Source organism: Oryx dammah, unplaced genomic scaffold (genome assembly GCF_014754425.2).
Source record: "Oryx dammah isolate SB20612 unplaced genomic scaffold, SCBI_Odam_1.1 HiC_scaffold_12, whole genome shotgun sequence".
In the NCBI taxonomy this organism is placed as follows: Eukaryota; Metazoa; Chordata; class Mammalia; order Artiodactyla; family Bovidae; genus Oryx; species Oryx dammah.
The window spans coordinates 39,255,390-39,280,713 of record NW_024070196.1 but is presented as its reverse complement, the minus strand read 5'-3'; the positions used below and the strand labels follow the sequence as shown (position 1 = coordinate 39,280,713).

The window sequence follows — 25,324 nt, the reverse complement described above, 5'->3', positions numbered from 1 at the left end:
GTTAACTACCAAAGAAGAAGTTGCTTTTGTGTCTTAAAAGCAACCTCTGGGCTGTGGACCAGTACTTCCTGTCAGATCAGCAGTGGCATTAGATTAGAAATAAAGTGCACGATAAATGTAGCGTGCTTGAATCATCCCAAGACTGTACGCTGCTCCCCAATCTGTGAAACTGGTCCCTAATGGCAAAAAAGTTGGGGACTGCTATCTTACATTATGAGGTTCTCTCTCAATTCATTTTACTTTTATTTTTTAAACAATGAAGTACTCTTCAATAAGGAACATAAGCAGTAATGACCTCAAACAGTGCCAGCTTGAAGTGATGTAAGGGTCTGCGGTGGAGCTGGAACAGAGGAGTTACAGAATTTTCCTGTTTCACACAGATTTAATACTGATTCTTGGATATATGATCTCAAAATTGCAAATACTGGATATTACCACAACATTTTGAAGATTAACTTATAAATAGTAAGTGATGTTGTAAAGAATCTGCAGGACAAATGAAAAACCAACCTCACTTATGTTTTAAGGTATATCACATACCTATTCAAAAAAATGGTGGATCTCAAACAATTTAGAAGGAATGAAAACTCTACTGGATGGCTCAGAAAGTGGCGTTGTGATGTTGTTGGTATTGGAGATAAAGATGTAAAGTTTTAATTTGTTTCATGAAAGTGAGAGTGAGCAATTGTTTCAGATCTATTTGATTTTGAAATTTGCACAAGAAATGACATTCATAAATTGATATAAGCAGCCATTTGAGCATTTTATCAATATCCATGAGAGTTTTCAAGTCAACCAATAAATTAATAAATACATTAAAGTTTAATGCTTAAGTGTATTCATTGCAGGTCCAGGCATCCAGGAATCTGTCTCTGCCATCTTTTCACTTTACATTCTTGATGGAAATGACTTAACTTTTCTGTATCTTATTGTTTTTAAAATAGTCATAATAATACCTAGTTCGTGAGATTCTTGTAAGAACAGGGCCTGGCACACAGAAGCTGGTGTAAAGGTGATCTTACTGTTGGCTACTCCTGGAGAAAATGGGCCACAGTCTTACATTTTGGAATATATAGTACTTAGATCATAGACTTTCTCCTCCTAATAAAGGAGTCCACTTTTCTGTTTTGAAGTGAAGTTCACACAGGTTTTCTGTTCAGTGCTTTCTATCAACATTCAATAGAAAAGGCTTCTTAAAGGTATTTGCTAGAAAATATCAGTCATATGACTAACAACCTTTCAATCAGTATTAGTTTTAATTATTTATTTTCCTCAACAGGGATCCTAGTTGTTCTATCTGTGTTCAGATTGTGCTTATTTCATGAATGTAGGAATTAAGTTTTAGATTGTAATACATATACCACTTTAGCCAGTGAAGTTTGTGATTCCTGTCTTAACGAACCCTTAAAAACATGAGGGTGGTGTTTCTGTCCTGGAGAGAGGGCTGGGTGACCACTGCAATTCAGGAGCTAATTCTCACATACAGAAGTATGTGTTTGGACAGAAAAGTGAAATTTTAATGTATATAAACTTTAACTAATTATTAAGTCCTATTTGTGATACCTTGCTCCAAAACATTGTTTTAATGTAGGGAGATTGCAAGGAACTTTTGGAATAAGGCATGACCACACTTGCACCACTCCCTCCCCTCCCACCAAGAGACATTTGTTCAAAGTGTCCTCGAGTGGTGGTGTGAATGGATGGCAAGAACCACGCACCTTGTATCCTGGCCAAACACGCAACTGATGTGGAGGCTTTTACAGTCAAATGTAATGGGCTTATTCACACAAAAGCACAAACTCTCCAAGGTGTTATCACTTTGAGAGAATTCTCAGCTATGAATATTTGAACTTTTATACAAAAGAGTAATTGAACTGTAAGCATTATCATGACGAGGTTATTTACTTGGCAAAATTTAATATGGTAGTCTAACAGTGAGCTCTTCCATATAGATATGTGATTTGTTTTAAATGTGACATGTAAACTTTGGGGGAATATAATAAGTAAATTACTGTAAAGGTGATGGTAGGTAGGACAGTGTCAAACATAAGTCCCCCCGCCCTCCCCCCCGCCACCATTGAATTTGAAAACTATCTGGTTTAAGCTGGTTGAAAAATGGCAGAGGGAATAGAGAGGGAGAGGGGCAGCTACAGGCGGAATCTGCTGCTGCTATTTAGTCGCTCAGCCATGTCTGCCTCTGCAGCCCTGTGCGCTGTAGCCCGCCAGGCTCCTCTCTCTGGGATTCTCCAGGCAAGAATACTGGAGTGGGTTGCCATTTCCTTCTCCAGGGGATCTTCCTGACCCCGGGATTGAACCTGCATCTCTTCTGTCGCCTGCATTGGCATGTGGATTCTTTACCACTGTTGCCACCTGGGAATCCGCTAGGTGTGGTGTACAGGCTATTTGATTTAGCCACGGGACTACGTTATTGACTATATTCATTTTACAGAAGAAAGTAAGGTGCACAGAGGTTCGTTAACTTGCTCATAGTTGCTTGACTTGGGAGGAAGTTGAACAGAAGATAACTCATTATATAAAATGAGGCTTATGTCTTCTGAGCCTGACAGGAAGCTGGGAGAATATTAAGTTCTTACAGATTGCTAATCTTTTGGCAGGTGTCTCTACTAGATAAAAGCAGATTTTCGTAGAACTGTTCCTGTAAAGCATAGTCATACCAATGTTTTAAAATGCTTACCTATGTTTTAATGAGAAATATTATTAGATTTATTGCATTATCTCATGACCCTTTGGGGAAAGCTCTGTTTCTTGCCTTAATTTATGAACAAAAGAAATTGTGTACTGTGCAGGAGTCTTTCTCTTTGCTTTGTGGAATACTGGTGATGGATGATGTGTTATTCAAGGATGAGTCCTGGGTCTAGAGCATGTCTTAATGGGATATGAGAGGTAAAAGTGATTTCTGATTAATAAGATTCAGCATCCAAATGCTCACTTTTTCTGGTGTTCTTAAGTACTGTGAATTATAGAAATAAAAGTTGACCATAGTATAAAGTGGTCTTAAAACTGAGCTACCAAATATTATTCCTGTCTATTCAAGCTGTATGTAGAAACAGATCAGAGTGTGTCAGAACTCAGTGTTAGATCAGTTTTGGTAAAAGAAAAACTGTATGTGAATGTTTGTGCGTGTATATATATATATACACACACACACACGAAGAAAATATAACCTGCTTTTAAAATTTTATTATTATTATCATTATTATTTTTGGCTGCACCGTGCAATATGCTGTATCTTGTTCCCCAACCAGGGATCGAACCCATACTCCCTGCTGTGGAAGCATGGAGTCTTAACTACTAAATTGCCAGGGAAGTCCCAATATGACTTGATTTGAAAGCACAACTTGAGTCCTGCTGTGGGTGAGGTACTGTGTCTGGAGCTGGGTGATGACTGACTGCTAGGCCCTTTCTGGGAGCTGCTCAGTACCTGCTGGCATCTGGACTGGATTCCAGCCACAGGAATCTGGAACTGCGAGGAACCCTGTGTCTCCCCGAGTCTGCATGGGGTAGTTTATGGCCGACTTACCACTCTGCTAGTTTCTGAGTGCCAGGCCCTCCTCTCTTTGCTTTATACCCGGTCATTCACTTAATCCTCACAACACAGGTTTTCCATAAATGAATGAATGAATGGAAAATATAGGATACTGTATTTTCACTAACACCTCAGGGAAAAAAATGGGAAATGTGTTCAGGGATACCAGCTCCTCCTCACACAGCTTGGAAACATGAGCATGAACAGTGCTCACAGAACTCCAGTGATGATCTGGGGAGACCAACCATTTGGGTAATGGATACAGCTTACATGAAGCTCCCCTGTAGCTCAGCGGTAAAGAATCCACCTACAATGCAGGGATGTGGCAGGAGCCATGAGTTTGATGCTGGGTGGGGAAGATCTCCTGGAGAGGGAAATGGTAACCTACTCCAGTATTCTTGCCTAAATAATCCCATGAATAGAGGAGCCCGGCGGGCTACAGTCCATGGGATCGAAAAAGAGTTGGACACGACTGAGCGACTAAACAACAACAAGCAGTTTGTAGTCACTGAGGATAATACTTACCTTAGGTGGTGTCCTTACTCGAGATGAACTGCCATGGAGGATTGGATAGGTTCTGACAATCACTCCAAACCTTTTGTGTTGTGTTGTAACTACTTTTTGTAAAAAAGTGATTCTGGGATTGGTTGGAGACATTTTTAGTTAGGTAAGTTTCAACTGATGGTGACAGTGTATTTTTTGTTTTATTTTGAACTGTTGGATTTCTCAGCAGCCTGTAAAACTCTATTATGTTTCTGTTACATATCCAGGGATACACTGGCCCTTTCTTGTAGAACTGGAAAACATGAATATAAGACGTTTTCTCTGGGAAGGAAGGAGGGGGAAGAAGGGTAAAACCCTAGTCTCTACTATGTTAGCAAAACTTTGGGTAGTTTTACCAATTCAGCAAAGTATTTATCCAGTGATGTCAGAGATTTCAGTTCTTACTCATTTCATTTCAAAACAGAGTTCATTCAGTAGCTTGTGATTTTAGAAATGCCAATCTTTACATTAATAAATAAATCAAAGACTATCAAATGCCTGTTCATATATGAGCCTGAAGTCTTCTGTAATACTTCTTACTTAAAGTGAATTGTTAGAGCCTCCTTGTTTCTCCAGAAAAAAGAAAACAAACAAGTTATTAAATAATTGATACCTGGATTTTGAAAAACTGTGATTCATATTAAGTTTATGCTTGCTTTATGCATTTAAGAATCTTATGTAAATACATATTACCATTCCTATTTCTTATGTAATTAATAGTGTTTATGGTTAAACTATGATTCAGTCATTTGCCTGACACTACAATTGTGATTCACAAGTACCATTTTTTAGGAATATAGATTACTTGATCCAGGAAAAATTTGAGTGGTAATGTATTCATATAATCAAATATTAAAAAATATATATAAATAGATTCCTTGGAACTGTGTTCTTAATGAATTGCTATTAAATATATTGGTATTAAGATCAAAATGTGTAAAATGTATCAATTTCCCATTTACTTATTATTTAATTTTATTCAGATAACTACTGTGTGTAGTCCTGGCTTCAAAAGCTTTTCTTATTTTTTGAACAGAATTTCTATAATAAGTGGTGACTAAAGTCATAAGATAATTCACAACCTCATTTTAATCTGAAATTTGACTGTATAGCATAGTGACAGTAATTCAAGTAGGCCTTTGATCAAGCCTAGAAAAGCTAGGAATAAGTGAATTTTTTATTTTTGGCATCTTATACTTATTTTTTTTTTGGTATAATTTACTCAAACAGGGAGTTCCTGTCTCCCAAGGTTCAGGTGTCACTCTTTGGCCCTGAGGTTGAAACGTGGGTGTCTGTACCCGTGTTTGCCCCCTGCCTCCCAGTCCCCATCTGGTTTGTTTCCCTTTAAAAGATCCATTTTCCCTAGGCCTGGACTCGGGCGTCTAGTCTGTTTGTTGGTTGTGTGGCTGGGTCCCATCTGTGCATTTCAGACTCTTCCCTTATGGGAACAGCCTCCACACTCCTCCCATTCCATAACCTTGACTGATGTGTCCTGTCAGTAACATTTAATAGTGAAACTGTTATCCCTGTCTATGGGAAAACATTTAAAGATTTCTCAAACATGACTTCCCGGGTAGCTTAGCTGGTAAAGAATCTACCTGCAGTGCGGGAGACCCCGGTTCGATTCCTGTGTTGAAAAGATCCACTGGATAAGGGATAAGCTACCCATCCCAGTATTCTTGGGCTTCCCTGGTGGGTCAGCAGGTAAAGATCCACCTGCAGTGTGGGAGACCGGGGTTGGGAAGATCCCCTGGAGAAGGGAACGGCTATCCACTCCAGTATTCTGGCCTGGAGAATTCCATGGACTATTCCATGGGGTCACAAAGAGTCGGACACAACTGAGCAACTTTCACTTTTTCAAACATGATATCTATTTTAATATAAAGAAATAGTTAATGCTGAAATTTATATTCATTTATATTCATTAATGAGTTTAACATCGTTTCATTGTCTGCAAAGAACAAAAGTAGTGGTGGGGAGAGGAAAAGCCATGTTTAAAAACTGTGTTTGATTTATTTTTCTGTTGTGCATGACACCTACTGCAGTGACTTTTGGGATAGCAGAAGTTACCTTTGGAATTGGGGGTGTCTTATTTACCTTGGTATTTCCTGTCCCCAACAGAGTGTCTGACATAGCAGGTACTCAGTAAGTCTTTACAAAATAGAATCGAGTTAAGCATGGAAGTATTTCTTCTTTCCTCTTTAGGTGGTCTTTTGGTTTTTAGGCTGACAAAGCCATGTAATTCTGCTCCTTGTGGCTGTAAGTGAGCATAGATGAATAGATTCATAAAAAAAAAACATTTAATAGTCTGCATAGAAATTTTGTATTTTTTAACATCATGGGAGACAAAATATACAAAGAAATTTAAACATAAATTTATTAAGGGGCATATAAACAGATACCAAATAAGCAGATAAAAAGACATATGCTGTGGAGTGTCTCTATTGTTAGCTTCAGAGCTCAGGCCTCCTGGTGCTCTCCTCATGCTGCATTTAGTCAGGAGAGATGACCAGCTGGTGGACACTGAAAAGAAGCGTGTCCTGTGAGACTTGAATAAATAACTGTGTAGTGAGTAAAAGTTCATTAGATAGATACATCTTTATTTGACATATTCAAGTTAATTTTTAAAAAGTCACACTGTGTGGCACATGTCAACCTGAGTTATCTCTGTAAAAGACAACCAATAGAAATCAATTTATTGTTCTGTAATTGCATGTATTGAGTAGTGCCTTTTAAAGTCACTGAGCCACTTAGTCACGTTTCTTCAGGTGCGTTTTGTGGCGAGTGACTGCATTAAACGAAGTGTAGCCAGGGTGATGAAGGGGATTTATCCTGCAGATATCCTGCATTGTGGATAAAATATATAAATTCTCAATTTAGGAATTTTTGCATATCTATTCTTTGCTGGGAAATTGTTATTTTCCCAATTTTATCTATTTCACACTTTCAATTATCATGTAAAAAAGCATTCATAGTGAAACATACATCATTTTTGCAATGATTTCACACATTTGTATAAATATCTTACTTCTCTGAACTTCTACAGCATATGTCTTTTTATCTGCTTATTTGGCATCTGTTTATATGCCCCTTAATAAATTTATGTTTACATTTCTTTGTATATTTTGTCTCCCATGATGTTAAAAAATACAAAATTTCTATGCAGACTATTAAATGTTTTTTTTTATGAAGAGATAGTTTTTTTTTAATTTTAAACTTTTTATATGATATAAAGGTTACTTTCCACTTACAGTTATTACAAAATATAGACTATATTCCCCATGTTGTACAATACACCCTTGAGCCTGTCTTATACCCAGTAGTTTGTGCCTCCCTCTCTTCCACTCCTCTGGTTCCCTGCCCCCACCCCCACCCCCGCCCCACCACTGCCCTACCACTGTTAGCTACTGGTTTCTTCTCTATATCTGTGAGTCTGCTGCTTTTTTTGTTATATTCACTAGTTAGTTGCACTTTTTAGATTGCACGTGTAGGTGATACTATACCACTTCTGTCCTCTGTCTGACTTATTTCACTTAGCATAATGCCATCCAAGTCCATCCATGTATTATGTACTATTATATATCATGATCTGCTTATTAAGTCAGGTCTGAATGGTGGTGGGTACAGATACACTGTACCTCTTTGTTTGGAACCCCGGGTATGAACCTCGTTGATCCTTGCCTTGAACCTGCATCACCTCCCCTGTGAAGAAGTAGCATCTTGGTTTTGGAAGGAGAGGGCAGAGGGCCCTGAAAGAGAAGGGAGTATTGCCAAGGCAAACTCTTGCTTGAGTTTTATTTTAGCAGTTAGTCTTTATTATTCAACAGCCAAATAGGATCAATGTGCCAGCAGGAAAGAGAGATGTTATCAGTGTGCATGGTGTCAGTTAACATATATTTTGAAATATTAGGTTTATTATTGGTCAGTAGTTTGTGTGATATTATAGATAAACAGCACCCTTTTTGAATGCAAAAGAATTAATAATAACTTCCAGGAGTCTAAGATTTTACAGGGAGCATGTTCTTAGCATCTCATTTACTGACTAGCACATAGTAAGAGGAAAGGGGCTCAGTAAATACTTGTTGAATGGGTAAATGTGTGAATGTTTCCTTTTTCAATGCATTTTCTCTGCTATATGGGGAGTGATAGAAACGTTTGAGGAATGCTTAGTAAATCTGTTCAATAGATGCAGTTTGTATGTGAAGTTTAATCATAAACAAGTAGAATCTTGATTTTTATGTGTTTGTGTAGACATAGATAAATGTTGTCTAAAACCTTCTCAATTTTGCATTCTCTGAGTTGATTCTGCATTCTCTGAGAACATTCTTTTCTGTTTTCTCCATAGTGCCTGCATAGTTACTTGTGTAACCATACACTTCCTCAGTTCTAAGATCCTCATCTTTTTAACCTTTAAATGTCATTGGGGCATACATGAACCTCAAATCTGTTTTCTTATTTAGGCTGTCTCTTGCCACAAAGTTGCATTTGTGCTGGCTGACAAATAGTACACTAATTTGCTCATTAATGTATAATTTGAAAATTGTAGCCCATTGGACCAAGTTAATCTTAAGCACTAAATCTACCTATTTAAGCATTGAATTGAGCATGATTTAAGGCTCATTGAATGCCCTTAAACTTAATTTTGTGATTTTTGGTAAATAGGACAGTGTTTAGTAATTGTGAACTTAAGAAATGAAGGAACTTCATAGTACTTTTGGCCAAATGGTGTGAAATAAAGTATAATACGATTTTTAAATGTCTTCTTAGAGTTCTTGATTCCAGTTGTAACTTGGTATCTCCTGCTCCTTCCCCAGCTTCCTGCAGATTTCACAAAGCTGCACCTCACTGACAGTCTCCACCCACAGGTGACACACGTCTCCTCCAGCCACTCAGGATGTAGTATCACTAGTGACTCTGGGAGCAGCAGCCTTTCTGATATCTACCAGGTAGGAAGGTGTTTCCTTATCATTCGCTTCATTTCCATGTGTTCTGAGGAGTTCTGTGATTCTTCATTGATAGAATCTGTAAGGTAGATATATGTGTTTATATTATATGTGCACAAGTGGACATAAATGTTAATGTTTATGCTTCACACAGACATACAGTATGTTGTACGTTTGTTTTAGGAAGTCAGATTTCAGTCTGATTGTATTTGCCTCTGCTAGGACCTATTACCAGAATTTTAAGTAGAGTGGTTGCAATGGAAATGTTTCCCTTGACTAAAATATTAGTAAATATTTTACTAATTTGACTATAGACGTACTAGATTTATGCCTCTTTCTTGACTAAAATTTTAGGGGGAAACATCATTATTATGCTTCCAAACTAAGTTTTTCTTAATAAAGCCTTGGGTATGACAAAAGGAAGAGATTATTAAGATTGGATCACTGAATTATTTTTCTTGTGTTATTTTTATTAACTGTAGATTTGGTTATTTGTTTAAAATGAATTCTTATGATACTGATGGATAGAAAAGAAACTAGAACTATGGAATTTCAAAAACATTTTCAAAGCAAAACAATTTTAATTTTCAAGGAAGAGTTCATTTGCTTAGAAAATGCAAATTTAGGAAAAGTGACTAAAATAGGCAGAAAAAAAAAAGGGTCCTTGTTTTGGTTGTCTCAAAACTTAACTAAAAGTAACTAAACAGAATACTGTCAGGGCAAAACATTTCTTTCTAAGTCTTAAATTTAGTAGCTCTTTAAAAATTAATTTTCTTTTTAGGACACACTAGGTACCCACTTTTCTATAATTCAGAAGTGTTGTGGAGAGCTCACGGACTAATAAGTGAAAGCCACAAATGCAGTTATTTGCAGATTCTTGGCTGATTATGAACTTTAAAAAATTTTTTGCAATAAGAAATGTAATTATCTGACTCTTTAAAGCAACTTTTCAAACTTCTACTTTGATGCATTGTAAGTTAACTTGTAATTAAATCTTTCAGAAGTAATCTCATTTTCATTCCCCACCCCCCCCATAATACCTATTTTTAGAAGTTGATTTTTTTTTAATGTTTATTCAAGAGTATTCCTTACAATAGAACAGTGAACAGTGTAAGTAAAAGTCTTGCTTTGGCTTGTGTTAATCAAAACATCATGAGTCTTTGCCTTCTACACTTTGAGATGATTGTACACTTTGAAGATTTGTAGTAAGAACACAGGTTGAGATCATAGAAGTTGCTCCTGTTTTCTTCAGGTATAGTATCAGCCTGAACAGAGCACCTAGAAGGTCACCTTATAGTAAGAATGAAGTGAGTTGTCTATATCCTTTACGAGGCATGTTCTGAGGGGAACTTCAGCTTTATGTGTTATTACCTTGGGTAGGTTGGGAAAAGGTGTGCAGAGATTCCTGATGGTACCTGCTGCCTCCCTCACCCCCCAGCCCCCAATCAGGATGTCTGAAGATCCAGACCACGGTGAGAACTCCACCTTGCTCTGAGGGGGTTGGTGTTTACAGCTTGCAGTTTGACTTCATTTTGGGGATGTAGTTGGAAAAGAAGACTCCTGTGTATTTTGATTTATTTTTGTTGTGTTTCAAGGCCATTCATTTCAAACTTGATGACAGGCATGTATCCTGTTAAGTTTATATCCTTCGTAAGGAAAAATCCATGGATGTATCCAAGGATTTGGTTACTGATTATATAAGACTAACATTAACTAGAGATCCCCAGGAGACCATTTCTGTTGCCTTTAAATCAGAAATTCTTAAGGTGAGAAGAAACCTGGCAGATGCACCTGGTTCAGTGACCAGTCTTGTGTTTGAATCCCCTACTCCTTTTCTGTCAATCAAGCTTCCAGTTGATTCTTGAACAGTTTCAATGTTGGACAACCAGCTCCCATCGCAACCACTTTCACCTTTGTTCAGTTCTGACTTGGGAGAAAGCTGTCATGTTGGAGTAGTCTAGTGCTCATGAGGTGGATACAAAGAGGTTGGAATGAAATTCTGTGTGCAGGAGAGAAAAGGGTAGAATAATTTGTCTGAGAGGGTTGGAGGGGAGAAATTCAAGAGCAAGGTGGAGTCACTAGCTTTAAGAAAAGAAATTTCCTCTGTTTAAACAGGGGCTTATGAAGGTGGATTTGGTGTGGGCAGTTTGTGTCTGCTGTACCTGAATTCCCTTGTTCAGAGTGAGAGGGTTGGCAGATAGAGAGTTTCATGGAAAGACACATTTTGAAGTAATAGTTTCAGAGAGCAGGGGAGCAAATTGACCAGAGCATTGGAAGCTCAATTGAGTTGGTGAACTCAAATACAGAGTGATTCCCCTCTGCCCTGATAAATAATTTTCTTCACAGCAAGCACAAAGAAAGCAAAGATTTGGCTTCTCCTGGGATTGATGCTTTATTAAATAAGTGTAGCAGAAAGACGGATGGAGCCGCATGTCCAGCTCTTTCTAATGCAGGGCTTTGTTTTTGCAGTCCTTCTGTCCAGGATGTTTTCTCCTGGCTTGATCCTTTTCAGCCTTCATTTTTAAGGACCATCTTCTTAGAGAAGTCTTTCCTTATTACTCTCTGAAAAGTAGATCCTACATTTTGATTCCTTTCCTGACTGGTCTTTTTTTTTAAGCTTTAATGGAAACAGTTACTACTTTCTAATTTGTTATGTCTATCCCCCCAGAAGAAGGCAGGAACATTTCTATCTTGTCTCCACCTTCTCTCTAGAGCCTGGAATATCACCAGGAAACCATAGGCATTCAGGAAAGATGTGTTGGATGGATGGGATTGTAGTATTAGACTAGGGAATTGAAGGTGAGGTATGAGAGCATGAAGGAGTCTGGAAGACTGAGGATCATACGTGTTTGGACAGATAGTTGCCTCGGAAGGGAATGGAAGCCAGTGGAAGAGTAGGAGGTTATGGGTGATAGAAAGCAGAATGCCAAAGCTGGTAACACGAGACAGGACAGTTCCAGCCATGATAAGGTCCTGGTTAAATGGTGTGATTATCAGAACAATGACTTAAGTGGGTTGGAAATAAGTGTATGAAAATAGATCAATGAAACAGAGAGTTCAAGCAAAATGAGATTCATGTGTAAGGATGTGATATGTAATGGAGGAAACCTCACAAATAATGAAGTGATGGGTTATTCAAAAATGGTCTTGGGGGGCCCACATTATAACATTACTTTATATCACAATTAAGATTAAATTCCAGATAAACTAAAAAATTAGCAAACTCTTAATGGTATAGTGAATGATCAAAAATTTTAATAATTGAAGATCAATTGAGACAAAGATATAAAATCAGGCTATTAACTCACTTATGCAAATTAATATGGAAAATACTTTATAACAGTATTCAAAGGCAGGAGTAGTAATTTTCACAAGAACATGCAAATGTCCATACCTTAAATAAATATTTAAGACATAAGTAATTGAGTATATAAAGATTTAAACATGAAGCTACTTTTCCTATCAACTTAACACAGACTTTCTTACTTATAATAAATATTTATAGGCATTTTTACACTTGTTAGGATTGTAGGTCTTGAAAAGAAACCTAACAATTTCCATTAAAAGATTTAAAGAATTGCTCTTTTAGGTATGTCCTATAGAAAAGCATTCCTAGTATAAAATTAGGAACAGCATAAATTATGATGAACAAACTGGACTTAATGCAAATATTATACTTATTTCCAAATACATTTTCATATTTTCTGCACATATATGGTTTTGTCTGCAGTGCCTACTTACTTTGTTGTCTCAATTAAATTTAGTATCAATATAACTTTCTAGCCTAACTTTATATCAGAATCTGACTTTGGGTTAAATATGTATGTTTGAAATTCTCACAAAATTTATTTTCATCAAAATTACTTATTAAGCAGCCTTCATAAACATAAGGATATGTGTGGATGCTGGATATTTAATAAGCAAAAACCTTTTTTGTAAATGATTTTTAAGTACTTAATGTTAACAACATAGTAGTTATATTGTTTTGGTTTTAAATTAACTCTTCACTAGATTTGTATGATATTTAATATTTCCTCAGTTTTTTCATTTACTTGATATCCTTAAAAATGCAAAAGAAACTAGTTTTAAGAACTGTATTCATAATAACAAGTATATGTTTGATTTAATAAATCAAGAGTTTTCAATATTGATCTGAGAATATTACTGTTTTTTGAGACTGTTACTATTTAACTGTAATGAAAGTTGCTCAGTTGTGTCCGACTCTTTGTGACCCCTTGGACTATACAGTAGGGCCAGGCCAGAATACTGGAGTAAGTAGCCTTTCCCTTCTCCAGGGGATCTTCCCAACCCAGGGATTGAACCCAGGTCTCCTGCATTACAGGCAGATTCTTTACCAGCTGAGCCACAAGGGAAGCCCCTGTAATGTGCACCTAAATCTGTGTTTTACTTATGGAAGATAAATTAATTTAGGACAAGAGTTATTTGACTAAGTGACTTTATTCTTGCTCCTGAGACCAGTATAATCAGATACCTTTTATTTATTTTTTATTGAAGTATGCATGTGTGCTAATCACTTCAGTCGTGTCCAACTCTGCAACCCATGAACTGTAGCCTTCCTTCTCCTCTGTCCTTGGGGTTCTCTAGGCAAGAATACTGGAGTGTGTTGCCGTGCGCTCCTCCAGGGAATCTTCCCGACTCAGGGATTGATCCCACATCTCTTATGTCTTCTGCATTGGCAGGAGGGTTCTTTAGCACTAGTGCCCCCTGGGAAATCTGTTACAAGTGTATCGCAAAGCAGTTCACCTATATATGTATAATTGTTTTCAGGTATTTTCCATTGTAGGTTATTACAAAATACTGAACATAGTTCTCCGTGCTATACAGTAGGTCTTTGCTGTTTATCTACCTTATACATAGTAGTGTGTATATGTTAATCCCAAATTACTCAGATATCTTTTAAATATAAAGTGTATGCATATCTTTATTTAGAATGAAAGGGTTTAAAGACTAGCATAAATCTCAGTAGTATTGTAGTTTGTAGGAAGATAGAAAATAGCAGATGTTTTGTTTATGTTTACATACAAATAAATATTTTAATACTTTGTATTAATACAAAGCATTTAGTAGTTTGTGTTGGTTGAACCTGATTTTGATTACTGGCACAATTAGTAGGTTTTGTTTTGAACAGTTTATTTAGTTTCCCTTCATGTTTTCTCATCTGAAAAATAGTGGTAATAATCCTGATTTGCTGAATTGTTATGAGGATTAATTATTATGTACTAAAAGCATCAGATGTAGTTCTGCATACATGGCAGTCATGCTATATAGGATCACTGGTTTTATAATTACTGTGTGAGTCATTTAGCCAGAACTTAAGGGGTGCCATTAACCTGAGAGATATTTTTACAATATGTAAGGGGCTGGAATATTTAACAAAGTTTTTTCTTTTTTTTTTTTGACAAATACTGCCAGTGCAGATTTTATTCAAGGCTCATTGCTAGGGTGGGGCCAGGTAAAGGGATGCGGGCACAGAGGTGGAAACTTGTCCCCTTGAGGTAGGCCCTTTTGATGTGGCCTGTAACTGGCTCCCTTTTCTGTTGTTTGATCCAAGAACAGTCCTATGAATGATGAGATACAACTCCAGCTTCCTGATGACAAAACTGGGCTTGTAGAGGTTCAGGGACTGTGTTACAGTCACATGATGAATGCTGGAGTCGAGATTTGAACTAATGATCTCTGATTTGTCTGCTCATTCAGCCGAAATAAGTCCAGTGACTCAGTTCCGGGCCCTCAAGTTTAGCTCTCTCATCCTGTTGGCCAGTCAGCATTCACTAAACGTATAACTCAGCTCAGTCTCCAAGTGACTCATTGTTCGTGAAGTTAATAGATTCCTAAAAATCTGTTTGAGTTCTATTTAAGATGTATCGCTAAAAGGAATTTTGTAGTATTTTAATATAAGAGGAATATATATTTTAGTTTGAAAGGGATATTTATTTTAAATAAAAATAATCTTCTAAGTTACTGGTTTCATGAATGTTATTTTATGAATAGTTTCTTAAAGAATGGAATACGCATAGCAGGACTAGAAAACAACTAATGATTGTTTACACAGATGGGGTGGGGGCTCAGTTTTGCAGAGATTAATCCAACTTACACTGGAAAATCTGTTCTATTTAAGACTTAAATAGAATTCATTTAAGTGATAGTAATGACTTCTTTGGGATAGGATAAAATATACCTTTCATCCCCTACCATATGTTAAATTTTAAAAAGCCTTCAGTTGTATATTACTTAAAAATGTTTTGTTCTTATTTCTATCTTCAGTACTACGTCTTCACTCCAGGCTGATATTAAAGAATGTGGGTATAGAGGACTATATATTTGAAAATATGAGGTGATGACTAATAATCACCAATGTTAAGATGAAGCTAGGATGAAATGTGATCATAGCAAGCATTAGCAAATTGTCACATTTCTAGGCTTTAGGAATAAGGTGATGATAACAACAATATTGGCCTAGTTTCTCTGCTCACAGCCTTGGCATGCCATATCACACTCGGTCCTGCTTCAGTTTCATTCTAGAATCTAGAGACAATTTAAGTCAGAAATATGAGCAGATACAAATTACTATACATAAAATAGATAAACAACAAGATCCTATTCTGCAGCACTAGGAACTATATTTCAATATCCTGTGATAAACCATCATTGGAAAGAACATGAGAAAGAATATGTGTATGTGTATATATATACGAATAAATTATATATGACATATATAAATGATTTATATGTTATATGTATTATATATTGTTAAATATGTAACATACATATAATTGAATCCCTTTGCTGTACACCTGAAACTAACTCAACGTTGTAAGTCAACTAGGATTCCATTTTTTAAAAAATCATAAATTAGATGGCAACCCACTCCAGTATTCTTGCCTGGAGAATCCCATGGAGGGAGGAGCCTGGTAGGCTACAGTCCATGGGGTCGCAAAGAGTCAGACACGACTGAGCGACTTAAGAAGAGAAGAAAGAGATGTACTGCTGAGCACTCCGCAATTAATTCTCTAGCCTTGGTGGCAAGGCCTTCTTGCTCTTCCACCTGGAGGAGCATCTCTGCTCACGTGCTCCAACACGAGCAGCCATATTCACTGCTCTTTCAGAGGCCACTGCTGAAAGAGCTTTTGTAGGGGTTGTGTTTTCTATTTTCATTTATTCTGTCTTCATTAGGTATTCTGTCTTCAATTATTTTCCCCTTATGTTTTTCATATAATGTGTGCATTTTAGTTCAGGAAATTGTACCTAAAGATTTAAATTCTTTTTGTTAAAGTTTAGAAAATATTAACACAGCCTTGTGTTGCTTCAAAATATAGAATTAAATAGTATTTCTATAATATAAGACTTTGGAAAGGGGAAACTTTGTTGATAAGAAAATAATACAATTTATTCTTTAAATGTTGACTTAAGCTAAATGATAGAAAAATATATATATAAAACTTTCTATAAGCTGCATTCATGTATTAAGTATCTCTTATAAAGAAACAGATTAGGTTGTAGTTGTAACTCGGGAGTGAGAGTTCTTGGTTCTGTTCTTGATTCCACAGTTACCAGCAACACAATCTTGGAAAATAATTTCTCTTTACCTGAATGTTTGGAGAATAATAAATGTCGACGATGGCACTTACTCCATAGGATTTTTTGAAGGATTAAATGAGTCAATACATGTGAAGCACATTCCTGGCATATTGTCGGGATTTGGTGTTGGCTTTTTATTTATTGGGTTCAACATTTTATATTTTCTTCTTTTGTTTATATATTTTAATCTGTATTTGCATATTCTTAAAAATAAGATGTCTTATTGTCTTTGAAAGTCATATGGGCTATGAGTTATTTGAAGCTGGTAGACTTTATGTTTTCTACAAAATTAAGAGTTTTATAATAAAGTGTTTCTAAGAGTTTATTATTTTTTCTGGAAAGCCATGTTTATGATGCTTGAGATTGATACAGTTAATATTTAATTGTACTCATTCTTACTATTCTTAAGCAGTTAGTGAGATCTGGGTACATAATGTCAAATAAGGCCAGTATGACACATATGTACTATTGTTGAGATGAGCATCACAAAAATGTATAGAACAGCCTTCAAAGGATGATGGTTGTAGGCTTGAGATAGCCCAACAGAAGAGACTGTTTTGAAACTTATGAGTCTTGATTCAGGCTAAATATTTGTTTTTAATCACAGAACCATGTTAGACCTGATAGGAGTCTCTCTCTAGAATTAAAAAAGATAGTTCTAAAAAATTTAAGAGATTGGATCATTGCATTTTTTTTTTTAACAACACTTTTTTCAGCTGCAGAGAGTAGCTACCAATTTGCAGCTATGACTAAAGATATCAGTATACTTAGACGTTCTTCCTTCTTTTCATTCCTGTTATACCTGGCTCCTTAAGACATATCTGAGCGAATAATTTTACTTTTGCTTCATTCTTTCTTGATCTTGATTACTTGAAATTTGGTTGGTGCTGCCGTCAGCAGTGTTGAGGAATGGGAAGAAAGACTGTCACCTATAGACATGTAGGGTCTTTCACACCTTTAGTGTTTTATAGTTGGAGAGTGGACACTAGAATAATCAGGTAATTATTAATGTTTTATTTGCATATTTATCAAATTACCTTTGATTTGGGATTCACTTTTTCATAAAGACTCTTAGTAAGAGAGAAGTGGTTCAGTCTTCTTGGCATTAATAAACCTACAGCTTTTCTTTGGGGGAAGGAATTGTTCAGAATTGTCACCCTTACACTCTTAGTTTAAGCCATCCTCTTTGAAAAGTAGAGTGAAAACTGGTACCGTCTTTTTCTTATTCTACTATGTTTCAAATGCCAGGTGACAGCTCAGGTAAGAAATCAAAATTATTGTGATAAAACCATTAATTCTAACTAAAAATTCCATGAGATAAAAATCACTCGTATTTTGTTGATGTCGTGATTCTACATAGTGCCCAGACCATGAATGTTTGTTAATGTTGAATACATGTAGCTTAATTATGGAAAGATTCATATCATAAATGTAATATTTGAAACAAGACTTATTTCTTTTGGATACACAAGATGTACTTAAAACCAGCTTGTCTATCCGTCCGTCCATCTGTCTGTTTTTGGTCTGTTTGAAGGCCACAGAGAGTGAGGCTGGTGACATGGACCTTAGCGGGTTGCCGGAAACAGCAGTGGACTCTGAGGACGATGACGATGAAGAGGACATCGAGAGGGCCTCGGACCCTCTAATGAGCAGAGACATCGTGAGAGACTGCCTGGAGAAGGACCCCATTGACAGGACAGACGATGACATCGGTGAGTCTGGGTGAGAAAACAAATCTGAGAGCAATTTAAAGAGTTTAGAAGTAACACTCTCTGGTACGACAGAGCCCAAGAGTATTAGGCTTTAAAAGGTCGTTTCTCTCAGCACTGTTGAAAACATCTTTGGAAAAATTAATTTTACCCAGTCCATAGCTTCACGAGGCCACAACTGATAAAAACTTCCAAATAAAACCCTTCCCACATGAGCTGTTTCTTAGCTTACTCTAGGACAAAAAAATAAAAAAATAAAAAAGTCAAAGTCCTCTTCCAAACATTATCACATTTGTTAATCTTCTTGTGAGCACTGTTCCTAGTAAGCTCGAGCTTCTCTCTGTGTGAATATCAGTCGGGTGGCAGTTGGTGGAGCTGTCGTTTAAGTGTGCTCCTCTTGTGGTTCCATAGAGAGGAGAGGCTAGAGGAAGAAGTGTGCAGAATGTCAAGTGAGCCCCACATGAGCCTAGGGGTAGGGACTTTAAGTGCGCCTTAAGATTATGGGTCTAAGTGGCTTTGCGTCGCTTTCCCCTTCCTCAAGGTTCCCTTGACCCAGCTTGGCCATCAGAATGAGAGTTGATTTGTAATGATTGTTTAGTGTTTGACGCTGCCTTCCAGAGCCTGCTTCTTCCTTAGATGCTGGGAGTGAGACCAGCTTCCTCTGAGAGCATCTCTGCGCTGCAGGTCTGGAGTCTATAACACCCTTGCCTGAGCCCCAGTTATCTGCTCTTCCACGCCCCCAGCTCTTTTGGGGCCAATATGTATTTGAAAGAAATTCAAGGAACTGAGTCTAGTGGATACAGGACAGTACGGCCATTGTTATATGTGAGTGGCTTGTTTCTTGTGTTTTGAGAGGAGCCAAACATTATGTATGAGGAGAACCTTGTACCAGTTAAGATCTGTACATATGCTAGGGAATTGAAGTTGGAAAACCAGGTATTCTAAAATACCACTGAAAGCACTGATAGAAATTGCCAGCTATTTAGAGATGACTGTTATGTGGGGTGAGTAGTCACTGGCTAATGTGGCCGCACCTTGTATGGACTGAGAGTTTCCTAGGTCCTGGCAGCCCAGTGGAAATGAAGCATGGAGGCCCTGATCCTGCTGGCTCTGAGGAATAGAGTCGGGGTTGGGGTCATAATCTCAGGGTGTGCACCGAACAGGAGGCTGTTGCAGAAATGAAGGACTGCCGGTGCCCTTTTGGAAGCTCAGACCTGGAAGAGAGGAAGGAGGAGCCAGCTGTGCCTGTACCTCCAGCGCAGAAGTGCCTCTGCAGTAACCCTTTCTGGGTTACTGGGTTTCTGTTGGAGGATGTAGCTGCTTCTCACATGCCCATCCCTGTTCCTCCAGACTTTATCCCACTTCCTCCCCAACCTGCTCCACTCTCTGGTCTAAAGGTGCTCGTAGTCACAAGTCTTCTGAGGCTTCTGCAGCATGAAGTCAAGTGGTCCTTTGTCATCCTTGAAGACTTAGGGGTTAGCTTCCTTGCATCTGATAACTCACATTCATCTGATTTCCACTGTCCAAAATGTGTTTCACTCTCCTGTTCTCTTTGTCTTTGTGATTTCTCTCTCTCTCTCTCTTTTAAAAATTTTATTAGCATGTAGTCAACTTACAGTGTTGTTGTTACTTTCAGGTTATGGCAAAGGGAATCACTTACGCATACATCAGTAGTGTGTATATGTCAGTCCCAAACTCCTAATTTATCACTTCCTCCCACATCTCCCCTTTGGTAACCATAAGTTTGAGTTTGAGATCCGACATAATTTTCAGTGTCTCTTTATTGTAGCTTTAAAGGGAGAATGAAGTTGGAAGTAGTGTGTTTGGTTTGCCATCTTAAAAATTCTTGCTCATAGGGTTTATACAAAATAGATTAAACATTGCTTATGAACAGATTGACGTGAAGGTTATCCTTGTTTGAATATGCTCATTTTACTATAGTTACAGAAGAAAGTTATGATTAGTAAAATATATGAAGCATGTCATTCCTGGAAATTTAAGGCATTCATTCATATCTGAGAAGTTTTCTAGGAGAAAGCAAGACCTATGCTGATTCCTACAGATGAATACCAGGCTAATTATTTTAAGGTGCTTGTTGATATAATCCCTGGATGAATTACTTGTAGTTGAATACCAATACACTTGTAAGCAGTGACGACTCAGATGCTTACTCCTATCAAATATATTTTCATTTAAAGTAGTAAATCTTGATCATTAACGATAAGGCATAATGGCATTGTTTGATCTACACAAGGGCTTGGAGGATCTTATATTCCATCTCTTCCAAATACAGCCACGTGTGAGAACACTTTGGTTTGTTTGCCATTACTCTTGGTAAATCTAACTCATTCTCCAGTGTTTAGTTAAAGCAGACACCTTTCTTATGAACTACAGACATCTGTGTAACTGATGCTTTGTCTAAACGCCTCTCTGCCTAACCACCTTCCTCGACTCAAGGGATGGGTGTGTGTTTGTGTTTTACGTTTAGTCAAATCAAGCTGCTTATATTTAAATATGTTTTTAAAATTTCAGGAATTAAAAAATTTCCCCTTGGGGTCCCATAGATTCTTGGGCGTGCATTTGTTTCAGTACTTTGAAGAAAGACACATTATTCATGTTTGCTCTCCAGCTTATAACTCTATAGGTACTCAATTATTTAATACTTTTTTTTTTTTTTAGATTTTGAGGACTTGACATATAAAGGTAGAAAACTACTTTGATCCCTTTCAAGGAACTCTTTTTTTTTCCCCTCACTTGGTACCCCACACGCAAATCCACAAGTTTTACCTTAATTATTTCTTATGTAAAATTAAACCAAAGCAATAAGATAAGGATTTTTCTGAATTGGCTAAAGCTTCTGTTGTCTATAAGTTGATTTTTGGCTTTTCTTTGTGTTACATTGAGTAGAAAAAAAGGTTTTATTGAGCGTCTAATATTTTTTACAAACAGGATTATTTCTTTCCTGATGAAGTAGGGTGGGTCACACTAATGTATTATTCAGACAGAGTCTTGCAAGCCATTTAGAATAAGGTGATTCTCTTTCTCCATCCACAGAACTTCTCCCCATACCCTAGGAGCTAACTCCTTACCTGTCCCATGCTCTCAATCCTCAGCTGCCATAACCCCTGTAACTCTGTATATTTCCTGTGGCATCAGGGTTTATGTTGAGCTCCTGAATCAAATGCTTCTATTTTACATTATTACGTTTTTTAAAGATTGGTGATATAAATTCTTTATTTTTTAAATTCTTATAATCCTCTGGTGTAATAAATAAGTTATCACACAACTGATGATACTATTATTGAATCCTTGAGAGTTTTAAAAGCCCTTGCATATTGTTTGGCTAAGTGTTTAATTTTTCAATTGAACTTGGAGAAAAATGGGTATTTACTATTATTATATCTTCTTTGTCTTCTTTGTTATTTATCCTTATTATATGTGATACACAGATATTTTCTATACCATTGTATTTTATTAATGTTAGTCACTTACTCATATATCACGGACTGATTTCATGACCCGTTAATGGAGTAGGACACTGTTAAAAAATAAGACAAATGTCCATGCAAGCACTTCAAATCATTATTGCAAGTATTAGTGAGTATGCTTTATACATTCATATGCTTCATATTCACCTACCATATATGGTGGTACTCTTTTATTTTTGTCCAAACATGTTAAATTTAAAATATTTCTGACAATTAATTTCTAGTCTCATGTTTTTCTTAACATCATATGTCTTTGTCCAAGGAAGTTTAGCTCCTACCAGGAGAGGGAAAAAAAATAAAATGTGTGTTATAGCTAGTATTTTAATAGCTGTATTTTAGCTATGATTTTAATAGCTAGTATTAGCTAGTATTGTGTACCTTATGGTGAGGAGTGGGGGGTGGTAGTTAAAGAAAACAGAGAGTGGTAACAGCAGTGTTAACTGTGATGTGTCAGCCAGAGGACCACGATGGCTTCATCTGCCTTTATGTTGCATATCAAAAACATATGCATTTGTAAAGCAAAGAGTCCTGCCTCCTGTAGTAGATGTGGATCATCTCTTACAGTGACATTCAAAATTGCCTCGCAACTGCCCTCAGGTGTATTTTATGACACAACACAAACACATCTACTCATTCCAGGAATAAAAGTTTCACTGAACAAAACTTAGCTTTTTCTGTAATTGATGCACTTTGATACTCTTGTTCCTTCTTTGTTAAAAATGCTGGTTGCAACAGTCAGTTGATGTCCTGATACATCAGTCTGAGTCAGGTTGAAGAGCACTGTCTTGTTGGACAGAGTCCCTGGGTACCACTTACAACTGTTATTCTTCTGATTACCAAAGCCACCTCCATAATGAAAAGTCTTACACAACAGGGATGACGTAAGGGTCTCCACAGAACAGACATTACCAGGCTAGACCAGAAAACACCGCCTCGTCTGACCTTGTAGGAATGTCATGTTTTCATAAAATATATCTTTGTATTATTATACATTGCTTTTGCAATTAGCAAACTATATCCAACAACATAAAACTTGTCATTAAATCCTAACAGAAGGAATGTGCATAGAGACAATGTCATTATGTGAGGACAAGGAAAATGGAGTGAAATTTTCATTTAGCCAAAAGTTTGAACAATGCCATGAATATAATATTGACTATATAATCATATAATATATATAATAATGACAATAATAGTGATTCTCATTTGTTGAGTATTTACTCTTTGCTGAGAACTTTATCATCTGGATTGCATTTGATCCTCAGAACTGTCCAGTGAAGGTCGGTATTATATTACTCTTTTTCAAGTGAGAGAAACATGTCTAAAGGAAACAAATCGACTCCCCCGAAGTAATTCAGCCAGTAAGTGTCCACACGCTGTCTAACACATGCCCTGTGAAGTCCAGCCTGAGCATGGAGGTAGACAGTCCTGAATCATCTCACTGCCACCTCCTCCTTAGGTACCTTTGAGCCTCGATTTCTTCCTTGTGAAATGAAAAAGAAACCATGCATCTCACAGAGCCATGGTGAGGAGGAAGGAACTTAGAAAGGAGTTCTTATTAAAAAGCATCTGCTTGTCCACAGCATTGCCACTGGGAAGAGTGAGCAGACTTTATCAGTCTATGAGATCCGAATTAGCACATCCATTTCATTTACATTCATCACATAATGTTATGTTAATTGATTCTGGGTTTGTCTGATCCACAGAAAATATTCCCTGCTTTCTAAATCCTGGAGTATCTTTAGAGTGAGGGTGGTTGTTTCTGCCATCTGTTTTGGGCACCCAGTTGCCCAGAGGCACCAGAATGGACCTACTGACTTTCTGGAGAATTCCCAGTGCTCTGTTTCATTTCAGCTTATCATTTCATCCTGTAATAAACCTTAAGATCACAGCTCATTTTCAGTTGCAATCCCCCATTGAAGTTTATTGATCTCTTCGTTGGAATTTGAGTCGCACTGAGTCCTGTTGCTCCTGAATCAACAAGGAAATGTGACCCTTTCCACAGTGACAGAATTCTTTGTATACCTGCAAGAAATTCAGTGTGCTAAAGATGTTTAAAGTAATAGTATTGTTCAACAGGCAGAATTGCAGGGCATTTAAAAAGAAAGGACCCCAGAGCCTTGTTTCTGAACGCTTGTTTTTGAAGTTAGTTGTCATTTTCTTTGCACACCTTCTGCTTTTCAGAACAACTTCTGGAATTCATGCACCAGTTGCCTGCTTTTGCCAACATGACAATGTCAGTGAGGCGGGAGCTGTGTGCTGTGATGGTGTTCGCTGTGGTGGAAAGAGCTGGGACCATTGTGTTAAACGACGGTGAAGAGGTTAGGAAATATTTATGCCACTTAACAATGTCTCTGTGTGAGGCTCACTCAGTGCAGTAACGAACAAAACCTCTTTCTTCTTTAAAAACAATGGGCAACAATAAGTTTGCATCACCCGGAATTATGATACACTCGTGTCAAAGTCTTTTCCAAATCCACAATTTTATTTTCTATTATTTGCAATATTTAGATGATATTGATAGAAATATTTTGAGGTTTTAGCTTTTCAGATTTTGCAGTTTAAATGTTTATGATATAATGCCTCTTGTCAGAACAAAATGATGTACTTATCAAGTCAATGGTGGTCATTTTATCTTGTTTATATGTGTTTTGGGGAACAGAAGAAATTTTTTTCCCTTGTGGCATTTTAGAGAGTAATACCCAGTCATTAGAAAAGTGGAATGCCGTGGACCCCGTGCAGGCATCTGGAAACCCGTGGGTCGATGGCTGAGCTTGTTCTGTGAACTTGGAGAATGGTCAGCTGTACTTGGGGTATTTTTCCCTCTTTAAAAGATCTAAATCATTTGTAGGGACCATTCCAGCATTTACAGCTTCATGATCATGATGTTATTTTCTGCTTTGTCTTTGTTTTTTGGAACTAGCTGGACTCGTGGTCAGTGATCCTGAATGGTTCTGTGGAAGTGACTTATCCAGATGGAAAAGCAGAAATACTGTGTATGGGAAATAGTTTCGGTGTCTCTCCCACCATGGACAAGGAGTACATGAAAGGCGTGATGAGGACAAAGGTGGATGACTGCCAGGTATAAATTGTCATTAAAAATGTATGTCTTATGCTTAACAAAGAATACTTACATATGCAGTTGTGGTAAGGTTTTTTCGACCTGTATAAATAGGTCATCTTTTAGAATTATAAAGAAGATTTTAAAGTACAACTATGACCTTTAGTGTTATCATACGCCAGGAAATTAAAAATAAATCTCCCGTAAAGTTATTTGAACTCCACAAAACTAAGCATTCCATAAATGTGTTCTATTAAAAAACAGGTGTTCTATAAATATGATATCTTAAAATTGCCATCAATAATAGATAATCTAGTCAACAGAAAGTATTGAAGTGAAACGCCTGTCATGAACAGAAATTATATAGAGATTATAGTAAAGTTGCTGTGATACAGTTACATGGTGTTTTTATTTAAATACATGCACGATAAGGA

General features: G+C 37.0%; 1 protein-coding gene across 14 annotated transcripts in view; it reads left to right on the top strand.

The window, feature by feature from the left end:
• RAPGEF2 (Rap guanine nucleotide exchange factor 2) overlaps window positions 1-25,324 on the top strand; it is a 265,814-nt gene that overhangs the window by 199,919 nt on the left and 40,571 nt on the right. For all 14 annotated transcript variants that reach the window (XM_040250573.1, XM_040250572.1, XM_040250574.1 and 11 more), the window contains 4 exons: window positions 8,905-9,036; window positions 18,167-18,344; window positions 24,014-24,150; window positions 24,753-24,911. In XM_040250573.1, coding sequence (XP_040106507.1) covers window positions 8,905-9,036; window positions 18,167-18,344; window positions 24,014-24,150; window positions 24,753-24,911 — 606 coding nt within the window. The remainder of the gene's footprint in view (window positions 1-8,904; window positions 9,037-18,166; window positions 18,345-24,013; window positions 24,151-24,752; window positions 24,912-25,324) is intronic.